The sequence below is a fragment of the Scyliorhinus canicula genome, chromosome 14 (genome assembly GCF_902713615.1).
Source record: "Scyliorhinus canicula chromosome 14, sScyCan1.1, whole genome shotgun sequence".
NCBI lineage: Eukaryota > Metazoa > Chordata > Chondrichthyes > Carcharhiniformes > Scyliorhinidae > Scyliorhinus > Scyliorhinus canicula.
The window spans coordinates 34,531,683-34,545,535 of record NC_052159.1 but is presented as its reverse complement, the minus strand read 5'-3'; the positions used below and the strand labels follow the sequence as shown (position 1 = coordinate 34,545,535).

Here is a 13,853-nt window from a genome sequence, read left to right as displayed (position 1 = left end):
CTGCGGCTCTCAGCGCAATCGCCAGCGGCTCTATGGCCAGCGCAAACAGCAGCGGGGAGAGCGGGCAGCCCTGTCTGGTCCCTCGGTACAACCTAAAGTACTCCGACACTTCTCTGTTGGTCCTGACGCTGGCCCTCGGGGCCTGATATAATAATTTGATCCAATCCACCAATCCCTCCTCGAACCCAAACCGTCCGAGCACCTCCCATAGATAGTCCCACTCCACCCGGTCAAAGGCCTTCTCGGCGTCCATTGCCACCACTACCTCCACCTCCCTACCCACTGGGGGCATCATTATCACATTAAGTAATCTTCTCAGGTTGGCTGCCAGCTGCCTACCTTTCACAAACCCAGTTTGATCCTCCCCAATCACCTCCGGTACGCAGTCCTCCATTCTAACCGCCAGTACCTTTGCCAGGAGCTTGGCGTCAAAATTAATCAGGGAGATTGGCCTGTAGGATCCGCACGCCTCCGGGTCTTTACCCCGCTTCAATATCAGTGATATAGTGGCTTGTGACATTGTCGGCGGTAGGGTCCCTCTGTCCTTTGCCTCATTGAAAACCCTCGCCAAGACCGGGCCCACCAGCTCAGAGAACTTCCTATAGAACTCTACTGGGTATCCATCCGGCCCCGGGGACTTCCCCGACTGCATGGCCTTTAGGCCCCCCAATACCTCCTCTACTCTAATCGGGGCCCCCAGCTCCTCCACTCGCCCCCCACCTACTGTTGGGAAGGTTAACCCGTCCAGAAACCTTTTTATCCCCTCCGGTTCTTCCGGCGGCTCCGAAGTATACAGCTTACGATAGAAGTCCCGGAATACCTTATTCAATTCTGCCGGGTCCTCCACTTTGCACCCCCACCCCGTCCCTCACTCTACCTATTTCCCTGGCCGCCTACCTCCTCCTGAGTTGCTGCGCTAACAGTCTGCTAGCCTTTTCCCCATGCTCGTACACCATTCCCCTCGCCTTCCTAAGCTGTTCCACGGCCCTACTCGTGGATAGTGCCCCCAGTTCCGCCTGTAGTCTCTGCCTCTCCCTGAGTAAAACCTCCTCCGGGGACTCCGCGTGCTCTTCATCTATCCAACCCATTTCCCTGACCAATCTATCCATCTCTGCCCGGTCTGCCTTGGCTCTGTGGGCCCCAATTGAAATCAGCTCCCCCCGCACTACTGCCTTTAGCGCCTCCCACAGGGTCGCCGCTGAGACCGCCCCCGTGTCATTCACCTGCAGGTAATTTTGCATACATCTCCGAAGCCTCTCGCAGATCCCCTACTCCGACAGCAGTCCCACGTCTAACCTCCATTGCGGGCGTTGGTAGCTCGCTCCCCCGATCTGCAGGTCCACCCAATGCGGGGCATGGTCTGAGATAGTAATTGCCGAATATTCCGTGTTCTTTACCTCCCCCCTACAGTCCCTGCTTAGTACAAAGAAATCGATCCTAGAATATACTTTATGGACGTGCGATTAAAACGAGTAGCCCCTTCCTGTTGGCTGTCTATCTCTCCAGGGGTCCACTGCCCCCATTTGCTCCATAAACCCTTTCAGCTCCCTTGCCATTGCTGAGAGTCTACCCGTCCTGGGACACGACCGATCCAAAGTCGGGTCAAGGACCATGTTAAAGTCCCCTCCCATTATTAGCCTGCGAGAATCCAGGTCCGGGATCTTCCCCAGCACTCTTTTAATGAAGTCCACGTCATCCCAGTTCGGGGCATATATATTCACCAGCACCACTCTCTCCCCTCCAGTCTGCCCCGTACCATCAGGTATCTGTCCCCCCTGTCTGCGGATATGCCCTCTGCCTCAAATTGCACGCACTTGTTGATCATGATTGCCACCCCTCTGGACTTCGAGTCCAAGTCCTAGTGGAAGACCTGGCTAATCCAGCCCTTCCTTAGCCTGGTCTGGTCAGACACTTTCAGATGTGTCTCCTGCAACATAATTACGTCCGCCCTCAGAGCCCGCAAGTGCGCGAACACCCGCGCCCTCTTAACCGGCCCATTCAGTCCCTTGACGTTCCAGGTGATCAGCCTGGTCGGGGGGCACAACCCCCCCCCCCCCCACCACCACCACCCCGCTGGTCAGCCATAGCCTTTCTCGGGCCGGCCCCCGGCCCGTGCGTCGCGCCATTCCTGGCCCGCCCTTTGGCTGCATTCACCCTCAACCTCCTCTCCAGTGCCTATTTCAAGTCCCTCCCACGTCAGCAGAACACCCCCCCCCACCACATCCCCCGATACCCCCACCCCTGCCATCTACTGGCTGTGACCTCCCCCCCCCCTCCCCCCCCACCTGACTCCCTTGACTAGCCAATCTGCTAGCCCAGTGACTCAACACTCCGGCGCCTTCCTGTCTCATTCCCATTGTTTCCCCGTCCTCCTCCCCACTCCCTGGCGCCCCAGCCCCCTCTCCAACCCACTGGGGCAAGCCGGCTCCAGTGTCTTCCGCGAGCTGCACCAAAAAGTACAAATCAGCCCAAACAGAAAAAAACAGAAAAGAGAGGAAAAAGCACAACAAGAAAAACCCCCCAAAACCCCCCCCCCCATAAGAAAAAAGAGAGACAACAGAAAAAAAGGGGTTAACCCCCCCAAACCAATGTCCATGAACAAAGGAAAGAGTCCCAAATGTTCCACTTGGCCCCTTTGGCCCAGCAAACCGTTGAGCAGCAGTCCAGGCCCATTCGGCGTACCTTCCCACGGTAATCCTCGAGCCCTAATTCGCGTCCTTGGGGCCTCCTTTCGGGACCAGCCCCTGGTCCCTCACAAAATCCATCGCTTCTTCAGGCTCGGAGAAGTAGTGGTGTTGACCCTGGTGCGTGACCCATAGGCGAGCTGGGAACAGCAGACCAAACTTCACGTGCTTCTTGAACAGCACCTCCTTGACATTCTTAAAGGCTGCTCGCCGCCGAGCCACCTCTCGGCTTAGGTCCTGGTAAATGCGGATAACATTGTTGTTCCACGTGCTGCTCCTGGCGCTCTTTGCCCACCGCAGCACCCGCTCCTTGTTCACGAACCTGTGGAACCTAATCACCATCGGGCGGGGGGGGTCCGCCCGGCCGCCCCTGCCTTGCCTGCACGCTGTGCGCCTCCTCCAGCTCCGGCGGTCGCGGCAAGGCTTCGGCCCCCATCAGCTGCTTCAGCAGGTCTGCTACAAACGCTGCAGCATCAGCTCCCTCAGCCCCCTCCGGGAGGCCGACCATCCTCAGGTTGTTCCTGCGGACTCTATTCTCCAGCTCCTCCACTCTGTCCAGCAGTTTTCTCTGCCGCTCTTTCAGGCCGTCAACTTCTAGCGCTGCAACCGTCTGCGCATCCGCCTGCTCCTCCACCGCCTCTCCCAGCTCCTTAACTTTAACATCCTGCGCATCCAGCCTCTGGTTCAGCTGATCCACCGCTTTTTGGATTGGGTCCAAGCTGTCCCGCATCAGCGCTTCAAAACTGGACTTCATTACCTGGAGCATGTTATCCAGCGCCTGCTGGATTGCTGAGTCCGGGGTCCGTGTGTCCGCCATCTTAGGTCCCAGGTAACTTTCTTCAGGTCCTTGTCTCTGTCCCTTTTTCTCTTTCTTCTTCTGCCTTCTGAACTCCCGCTGTTCCATGTGCCGCAGCCCACTCCTCAGCACTTTCGCTGCCGCCCTCCTTCGCCCAGCTCCTTAAATTTTACCTTCTGGGCATCTGAAGTGGGTCCAAGTTGTCCTGCTTCAGCGACTCCAAAACTTTTTTTCTTCTCCTGGAGTAAGGAAGTTCCGTGGGTCCGCCATCTTGTCAGTTTCAGGTCAGTTTCCTCTGCTCCTTGCCTCCGTCTTTCTGTCTCTTCCCCTACCTGCTGGCCTCCCACGATTCCATCAGCTGCAGCCCGCTCTCCAGCTTTTTCGCGGCAGCCTTTTTGCCGCCCACGTCGTCCCGCTATCGCGGGGAATCAGCTCCAAAGCCTCGCCGGAGTAAGAGCCCGCCGAATGCGCGGCTCACTCGAACATCGCCGCCACCGGAAGTCGGTGGGTGTAAATTCTGAAGAAAATGTGAAAATGGAGAATAAAAATATATTTTTTAAATCTATGCACAAACGTATAGGAGGGCCAAAGGGCCTGTTCCTGTGCTGTACTTTTCTTTGTTCAAATGCAAAAGACCTTTTAACCAGGAGTCTATCCACTCTTCCAGGTACCAAGGCTCCAAAACAACCTAACTGAAACAAAATTACAGATATATTTTTACTCAACTAAATAATTATACATGGTTCAAAACACTTCCTGCAGAAAAGAAATTGAAAAAGTATCTTTAAGATGCATTTTCATTTTATATTGAACAATCTCCTCTTATCATTATCTCTATCTTCCTTATACAGACCTTATTCTAGCAGTAACAATGGGCGGAAGTTTCGGATTTCTATTGGCTAAGTCTCCACTCCGGCGGAAAAAATGGGTGCAGCCTGCCGACTACACTGTAGGCTTTTCCCACCATATATTTGTGAATAAATTCAGGGGCAAGTCCCACAACACCATGGTGGTCAAGAGAGTTCACCCCATCACCAATTTAGGCTGTTGAAATATTGGGGCGCTTTTTTTAAAGTTTATCTAATGGGGACAGAAAATACCCCCCCCCCCCCCCCCACCTCATGTATTTACATCAAATATACAAAGGGAAAATTACTTTTCAATAAAAATTATATTCCACGCAACCTTAATATACAATTCCCCAAGTGACCAATTTTCATATTGTACATGCCTTTTGGTTATAGGAATCCTAACATTTGCACTTCCAAGCAAGGGTTATGAGGCAGTGATCATGCCTGACTTCTCCCTTTATTTATTTGACTCATTGAGTTAGGGGATGAATTTCAGTGATTTCTGGTTGTGTCAGGCCCTTTGTCAAAGAAGCCATATTTCTAACTGCACACATTTAAAACATGTATTGTCCTAATCACTTCCCTTTAATGTTCTAATTGTATTAAGAGCTAATCTTAATGACCAGACAGAAGAGACTGTCATCTGCCTTCTTTTCACCAGTGTTTTTCATAAAACTACATTTCGAACTGCAAGATTTAAAGATAATATCATACTGGTTAACTTGTTGAAAGCTATCCAAGATTTTACACATGTACCAGTAGTGCATTGACTGGAGCCTTTTTCTCTCCTTTAATCAATAATGAAATAAAACATGTTGTTTTCTGATCACCAAATAGAAAATATAAAACTAAAGGTGAGTTTCCTGTATTCTAATCTTTACTTGGTATTACACCATAGCTACTTGATGAACGTGATAGAGAACCAGTTATTTGAAGGAAATGTTTAAAATTATTTTTCATGTCTGCACCCATCAGGCAACAGCTGGATATTATGTGGAATCACCTAAACTAGCTAAGAAAAATCTCTACAAACTAGATCCAGGATGGCCTCAGCTTCCAAAATTTTTCACAGGTCAAGTGTTTGGTGTTGCAGTTGACCCAGTGGCGGATATTGTTTATGTGGCACAGGTGAGACATACATTTTCACTTGAACATACTGTGATAAGATAATTATTTAATACTATCCATTCATTTTATTATTTTTTTCCTGATTTCTGACTGGATAAGCAGATCGGTTGCTTGAGCCTAGACCTCTGCCGCTTGTGATTAAATTGCTAGAGATGAGCAGGAACAGTTACGATCACTGACTCCTCTCTATGTGGAGATGCATATAGCTTTTGTTATGCCCCTTCAATGAAATAATACAAGTATTGTACCACTAAACCGTATGAACTTAGCAAATATATGCATGTCGTATTTTTAAGCCTGTGTCTTAAGGGAAATCAGTGAAAAGCAAATTTTGAGAATCTCTTTACTCAAGAGATATAAATGTTTGGAGCAGTCGACCAAGCATGGTAATGGAAGGTTAAAGATTAAAGATTAGGTTTATGAACCATACAATGAGATGTCATTGTGAGAGCTGTCTACTGGAGAGATTAACGTAGATGGGCAGGGTGGCCTTTTCTCTTCCTGCACACTTGAGTTCTTTTGAAGAAGTTGGTGCCATGTTACCAGAAAATGGAAGCAATCCTTTTGCATATATAATTGTGCAAACTCTTCACTCACAATAATCTGGACGAAGTCTTACAACATCAGGTTAAAGTCCAACCGATTTGTTTCGAATCACTAGCTTTCGGAGCGCAGCTCCTTCCTCAGGTGAATAATCCATACCAAGTCTTCACTAGTACAGGTATTATTAGACCTTATCTCAACTGCCAAACAGTAGAAGAGAACATTTAGAAGAATTTTCTTTGCTCCTGTAGGTAGCAGCTCAAAATATTTGGCATAACTTCAAAGTGGCTTACTAAAGCTTTAAAGGCTCTCACAATTATAAATAAATGTTATTATTTTCTTCAACCTTCCAGAGAGGAGAATCGGTGCCAAAGGTTTTGTTGTTTTCAGAGGATGGATACTTGCTCCAACAGTGGAATACCACAACACTTGAGATGCCACATGGGATCTTTGCAACTAATGCATCGCCTTCACCAACTGTGTGGGTGACAGATGTTGGTAATGGTATGTTTGGCATAGTGAAATTTACAGCTTCTGCTTTTGTAATTACAAAATCGATTTGATCAATGTTTTATTCTGCATTTTATTTCATCATAATTATTTTACTTGTTCAATCTGGGGGTTAGACACATATCATATTGGGAAAATCCCAAGACTTTTTACTCGTACATAAAAAGCAAGAGGGTAGCCAGGGAAAGGGTTGGCCTAATGAAGGACAGGGGAGGGAACCTGCGTGGAGCCAGAGGAAATGGGCGAGGTACTAAATGAATACTTTTGCATCAGTATTCACCAAAGAGAAGGAATTGGTGGATGTTGAGTCTGGCGAAGGGTGTGTAGATAGCCTGGGTCACATTGAGATCCAAAAGACGAGGTGTTGCGACGAGACGAGGTCTTGAAAAATATTAAGGTGGATAAATCCCCAGGGCCTGATGAGATCTACTCCAGAATACTGAATGAGGCAAGAGAGGAAATTGCTGAGGCCTTGACAGAAATCTTTGGATCCTCACTGTCTTAAGGTGATGTCCCGGAGGACTGGAGAATAGCCAATGTTGTTCCTTTGTTTAAGAAGGGTAACAAGGATAATCCAGGGAGCTTCCAGTGTGCAGCATGAAGTGAGTGAGCACACAGTGGCAGCTCCTGCCCAAGGTTACAGAAAAGAGCTCTTTTTTTGGGCGGCACGGGTTGGAATTTCGATGAAAAGCCGTTGGTGAATGTTCAAGGAGTACTTTCCGCCAGGAATAGTATGTTTCTGGGTTATCAGACCCTCAGAAACAGTGCAAGACTGGGCGGAAGCAGCAGCAAACAAGAGCCTCTACAAGCAGGCAGGCGGGGGAAGGGCCAGCTCAGATTTCTCAAGCTGACTTGAGGGCCTTTATGAAAGCTGAATTCTAGCAGCAGTCGACGCTGTCCCGACGAATCCCAGTGGGGGAAGGTGTCTAGAGGAGCATTCCCCATAATTTATGGTGCTCACCCGGAGTGGAGCAAAGGAAAAAGCTGCAGCAGCTCCCCAAGAAAAGCAGGGGAAGAAAGACAAAATGGCGGCCGGCGGAACACCCGAGGACTGGTGGAAGTGGGCGCAGGAGCAGCAAGCCTCTCTTCTGCGCTGTTTTGCGGAGCTGAAGGCTGAGTTGCTGGACTCCCTGAATGCAACTACAAACAAGCTGCTTGGGACCCAGGCGGCACAGGAGGTGTCGATTCGGGAGTTGCAGCAGCAGGCCGCTGAGCGGGAGGAGGAGGCCGTGGTCCTCGTGGGGAAAGTGAAGTTGCACGAGGCACTTCACAAAAAGTGGCAAGACCGCTTGGAGGAGCTGGACGTTCGCACGAGGCGAAAGAATTTGAGGATCCTGGGCCTGGCGGAGGGGCTGGAGGGGTCGGATCTCCCGGCGTATGTGACCACGATGTTGAGCTCGTTGATGGGAGCGGGGTCCTTCCATTTGCCCCAGGAGCTTGAGGGAGCTCATCGAGTGATGGCCAGGAGGCCTAAGGCAAATGAACCCCCGCGGGCGGTGCTGGTGCGGTTCCATCGGTTTAGTGACCGGGAGTGTGTGCTGTGCTGGGCCAAAAAAGAGAGGAGCAGCAAGTGGGAGAATTCGGTGGTGTGAATCTACCAGGACTGGGGTGCGGAGGTGGCAAAGTGGCGGGCCGGGTTCAACCGGACGAAGGCGGTGCTGCATGCCAAGCAGGTCAGATTTGGAATGCTGCAGCCTGCGCATCTGTGGGTGACATATAAGGACCGGCACCACTACTTCGAGTCCCCGGAGGAGGCGTGGGCCTTTGTACAGTCGGAGAAGCTGGACTCAAACTAGGGTCTGGGGACACACTATGGCCGTTGCTGTTTTCGCTGTTGCTGTTCTTCAATTTTGACAGGTGTTATTTTTATGCTGGTTTTCTTTTTGCTCTGTTTCCGGGTGGGTTTGTCTGTTGGGTATGGGTGTGGGGTATGTGGGGAACGTTGGGGGTATGTGCTTTATATGTTCTCTTCTGTACGGGGCTGGGGGTTGGGGTGAAACTAGATTTTGAGGAGCTGTGTCAGAAGGGTGGGGTGTGGCAGTGTGAAAGCGCGGGCTTTCCTCTGGATGTCCGCGCTGCGGGGCGGGGGGTGGAGCTGGAGGTGGGGGCGTGGCCTCTACTGGTTTTCTTTCCCCCGCTGAAGCGGTGCCAAGGAGGTGTGGCAAGAGGGGGATGACCCCATGCCGGGAGGAGATGGGTTTTGCCGGGAGCTGCCGGGTCAGCAGAAGTCAGCTGACTCACGGAAGTACCATGGAGGGTGCGTCGCGGCTAGGAGGGGTCCTAGCCTGGGGGGGTGGGGGGGGATACCGGGTTGCTGCTGGAATGGCCAGGAAGGAGCTGGTGTGGGCCGGGGGGGGGTAGAGGAGAGGCGTTATCGCCATGGGGAACGGGTCAGGCGGGGTGAGCTGGCCTGGGGCGAGCAGTCGATAAGCTATGGCTAGCCGGCAGGGGAGAGGGGCAGGTTGCCCTCTGATCCGGCTTATTACCTGGAACGTGAGGGGACTGAATGGGCCGGTTAAGAGAACTAGGGTATTTTCTCATCTGAAGGGGCTGAAGGCGGACGTGGCTATGCTCCAGGAGACCCACTTGAAGGTGGAGGACCAGGTTCGTCTAAGGAAGGGGTGGGTGGGGCAGGTTTTTCACTCAGGATTGGATGCGAAGAACCGGGGGGTGGCGATTCTGGTGGGGAAGAGGGTGGCGTTCGAGGCGGCTGAGGTGGTGTCGGACAAGGAGGGCAGATATATTATGGTGAAGGGTAGGCTGCAGGGAGACAAGGTGGTGCTGGTTAATGTATATTCCCCGAATTGGGATGATGCTGGCTTCATGAGGCGCTTGTTGGGCCGCATTCCGGACCTGGAGGCAGGGGGCCTGATCATGGGGGGAGACTTTAACACAGTGCTGGATCCCCCACTGGACCGGTCCAGTTCAAGGACGGGTAGGAGACCGGCAGCGGCCAAAGTACTGAGGGGATTCATGGACCAGATGGGAGGGGTGGATCCCTGGAGGTTTGTGAGACCGAGATCGCGGGAGTATTCCTTTTTCTCCCATGTCCATAGGGTTTATTCACGAATAGATTTTTTCGTCCTGAGCAGGGGATTGATCCCGAGGGTGCAGGATGCAGAGTATTCGGCCATAGCGATTTCAGACCATGCTCCGCACTGGGTTGATCTGGAGATGGGGGAGGCGCGGGACCAGCGCCCGCTCTGGCGCCTGGATGTGGGGATGTTGGCTGATGAGGAGGTGTGTAGGAGGGTCCAGGGAAGTATTGAGGGGTATCTGGATACCAACGACACGGGGGAGGTCCGGGTGGGGCTGGTCTGGGAGGCTCTGAAAGCAGTGATCCGGGGGGAGCTGATCTCCATCCGGGCCCATAGGGAAAGGAGGGAGAGGAAGGAGAGGGAGAGACTGGTGAGGGAGCTCCTGGATGAGGAGATACGCGGAGGCACCGGAGGAGGGGTTGCTGGTGGAACGGTGTAGTTTGCAAGCCAAATTTGACTTGTTGACCACCAGAAAGGCGGAGACACAGTGGAGGAGGTCGCAGGGCGCGGTATATGAGTATGGGGAGAAGGCGAGCAGGATGTTGGCGCATCAACTCCGTAGGCGAGATGCTGCTAGGGAAATTGGTGGAGTGACGGATGGGGGTGGGAACGTAGTGCAGAAGGGGACAGAAGTAAATGGGGTCTTTAGGGACTTCTACGAGGAACTGTACCGGTCGGAACCTCCGATGGGGAGAGGGGGGATGGAGAGCTTCATGAACAGGCTATGTTTCCCAAGGGTTCAAGAGGAGCTGGTAGAGGGGCTGGGGGCGCCGATAGAGTTGGAGCAGCTAGTCAGGGGGATTGGACAAATGCAGTCAGGTAAGGCCCCGGGGCCGGACGGGTTCCCGGTGGAATTTTATAAAAAGTATGCGGATCTGGTGGGCCCCCTGTTGGTGCGAGCCTTCAATGAGGCATGGGAGGGGGGGGGGCTTTGCCCCCGACGATGTCGCGGGCACTGATCTCTCTGATCCTAAAGAGGGATAAGGACCCCTTGCAGTGTGGATCATACAGGCCTATCTCGCTCCTCAATGTTGACGCCAAGTTGCTGGCGAAGATCCTGGCCACCAGGATAGAGGATTGTGTGCCAGGGGTGATACACGAAGATCAGACAGGATTTGCCAAGGGACCGCAGCTCAACACAAATGTGCGGAGACTGCTAAACGTTATCATGATGCCGGCAGTGGAGGGGGAGGCGGAGATAGTGGTGGCGCTGGACGCAGAGAAAGCGTTTGATAGAGTTGAGTGGGGGTACCTGTGGGAGGTGCTGGAGCGGTTTGGATTTGGGGAGGGATTCATCAAATGGGTGAGGCTGCTCTACACGGCTCCGATGGCGAGTGTAGTTACAAATGGAAGGAGATCGGAGTACTTTAGGCTCTACCGTGGGACCAGGCAGGGGTGCCCCCTGTCCCCCTTGCTCTTTGCACTGGCGATTGAACCTCTGGCTATGGCATTGAGGGAGTCAGGGAGATGGAGGGGTCTGGTGCGGGGTGGGGAGGAACATCGGGTATCGCTGTATGCGGACGACCTGCTGTTGTATGTGGCGGACCCAGAAGGGGGAATGCCGGGGGTGATGGAGCTGTTAGCGGAATTTGGGGGCTTCTCGGGCTATAAGTTAAATTTAGACAAAAGCGAGGTATTTGTAGTACACCCAGGAGATCAGGAGGAGGGAATTGGGAGGCTCCCGTTTAAGAGGGCAGTGAAGAGTTTCAGATATCTGGGGGTGCAGGTGGACAGGAGTTGGGGACTCTCCATAAGCTTAATTTTACCAGGCTGGTGGAGCAGATGGAGGAGGAATTTAAAAGGTGGGACATGGTGCCGCTATCGCTGGCGGGTAGAGTGCAGTCCGTCAAAATGACGGTTCTCCCGAGGTTCTTGTTCCTCTTCCAGTGTTTGCCCATCTTTATCCCTCGGGCCTTTTTTAGAAGGGTGACCAGCAGCGTCATGAGCTTTGTTTGGGCGCATGGGACCCCGAGGGTGAAGAAGGTCTTCTTGGAGCGGGGTAGAGATGGGGGGGGGGCTGGCGTTACCCAATCTCTCGGGGTACTACTGGGCAGCCAATGTGTCGATGGTGCGCAACTGGGTGATGGAGGGGGCAGCATGGAAGCGGATGGAGAGGGCGTCCTGTGGAGATACAAGCCTGGGGGCCCTGGTAACGGCGCCGTGGCCGCTCCCTCCTACGAGGTATACCACGAGTCCGGTGGTGGCGGCTACCTTCAAGATTTGGGGGCAGTGGAGGCGACATAGGGGAGAAGTGGGGGGCTCGATGGAGGCTCCGTTAAGGGGGAACCATAGGTTCGTCCCAGGGAACATTGATGGGGGATTTCAGGGTTGGCACAGAGTGGGCATCAGACAGCTGAGGGACCTGTTTATTGATGTGAGGTTTGCGAGCCTGGGGGAGTTGGAGGAGAAATTTGGGCTCCCCCGGGAAACATGTTCAGGTAATCTGCAGGTAAAGGCATTTGCTAGACGGCAGGTGGAGGGATTCCCTCCACTTCCCGCGAGGGGGGTGAGTGACAGGGTGCTTTCGGGGGTCTGGGTCGGAGAGGGGAAGCTATCTGATATCTACAAGGTTATGCAGGAGGTGGAGGAGGCGTCAGTAGAGGAGCTGAAAACTAAGTGGGAGGGGAAACTGGGGGAACAGATCGAAGACGGGACATGGGCTGATGCCCTGGAGAGGGTTAATTCTTCCTCCTCGTGTGTGCTGCTTAGCCTCATCCAATTCAAGGTGCTGCACCGGGCCCACATGACTGGGACGAGGATGAGTAGGTTCTTTGGGGGTGAAGACAGGTGTGTCAGGTGCTCGGGGAGTCCAGCGAACCATGCCCATATGTTCTGGGCATGCCCGGCACTGGAGGAGTTCTGGAAGGGGGTGGCGAGGACGGTGCCGAGGGTGCACAAACTTACTAATCAGACCAGTTACATTTTCTTCCAAATCATTTATATATACTACGAACAGCAAAGGTCCCAGCACTGATCCCTGCGGAACACCACTAGTCACAGCCCTCCAATTAGAAAAGCACCCTTCCATTGCTACTCTCTGCCTTCTATGACCTAGCCAGTTCTGTATCTATCTTGCCAGCTCACCTCTGATCCCGTGTGACTTCACCTTTTGTACCAGTCTGCCATGGGCGACCTTGTCAAAGGCCTTAATGAAGTCCATATAGACATCCACTGCCCTACCTGCAACAATCATCTTTGTGACCTCCTCGAAAAACTTTATCAAGTTAGTGAGACACAACCTCCCCTTCACAAAACCATGCTGCCTCTCGCTAATACGACCCCTTGCTTCCAAATGGGAGTAGATCCTGTCTCGAAGAATTCTCTCCAGTAATTTCCCTACCACTGACGTTAGGCTCACCGGTCAGTAGTTCCCTGGATTATCCTTTTGTTTTAAATATAATTTTGATTGGAATTTTTTACAGAAAATATAAAACATAACGACAAACAATGAAATGCAACAAAATAACTCCTAATAACTGTAACACCCCCAGACCGTATGTATCACATCCCCCCCACCCCCCCCCCCAATGAACAACAAAAGAACTTAAAAATAAATTAAAATTAAATAAACAAACATAGTCATTGTCCGCCCCCCCTTTTCCCTCCCCTTCCCCTCCCCCCCCTTCCCCTCCCCTCCCCCTCCCCTTCCCCTCCCCCTCCCCCTTCCCCTCCCCCTCCCCCTCCCCCTCCCCCTCCCCTTCCCCCCTCCCCTTTCCCCCCTCCTTCCCCTTCTCCTTCCCCTTCCCCTCCCCCTTCCCACCCCCTCCTTCCCCTTCCCCCCCCTCCTTCCCCTTCCCCTCCCCCTTCCCCCCCTCCCCTCCCCCCCTTCCCCTTCCCCTTCCCCCCCTCCTTCCCCTTCCCCTTCCCCCCCTCACCCCCGGGTTGCTCCTGCTACTGTCCCTGTACCCTATCGTTGAGCCAGAAAGTCGAGAAATGGTTGCCACCCCAAAAATCGTGAGTCCCCAGCCTGGCTTGACCCTGGATCCCACCACCCTCGACACAGGTGTGGAGCCGGGAGTGCAGGAGGCGAAAGAGGCCGGTGTTCTGGCCTTTGCGTCCCTAGTAGCCCGGCGAAGGATTTTGCTACAATGGAAGGATGCGAGGCCCCCAATCGTGGAGACCTGGATCAATGACATGGCGGGTTTTATTAAGCTAGAGAAGGTCAAATTCGCCCTGAGGATCGATACAAGGGTTCTTTAGGCGGTGGCAACCTTTCCTCGACTTTCTGGCTCAACGGTAGGGTACTGGGACAGTAGCAGCAGCAACCCGGGGGGGAGGGGGGGAAGGGGGAGGAAAGGGGGAG

At 52.9% G+C, this 13,853-nt stretch overlaps 1 protein-coding gene across 1 annotated transcript in view; it reads left to right on the top strand.

Annotated features, from left to right (window-relative positions):
• Window positions 1–13,853, top strand: part of LOC119977077 (NHL repeat-containing protein 3-like) — a 41,072-nt gene that overhangs the window by 13,209 nt on the left and 14,010 nt on the right. Inside the window, exons 2-3 of the mRNA XM_038817652.1 lie at window positions 5,307–5,459; window positions 6,356–6,506. Coding sequence (XP_038673580.1) covers window positions 5,307–5,459; window positions 6,356–6,506 — 304 coding nt within the window. The remainder of the gene's footprint in view (window positions 1–5,306; window positions 5,460–6,355; window positions 6,507–13,853) is intronic.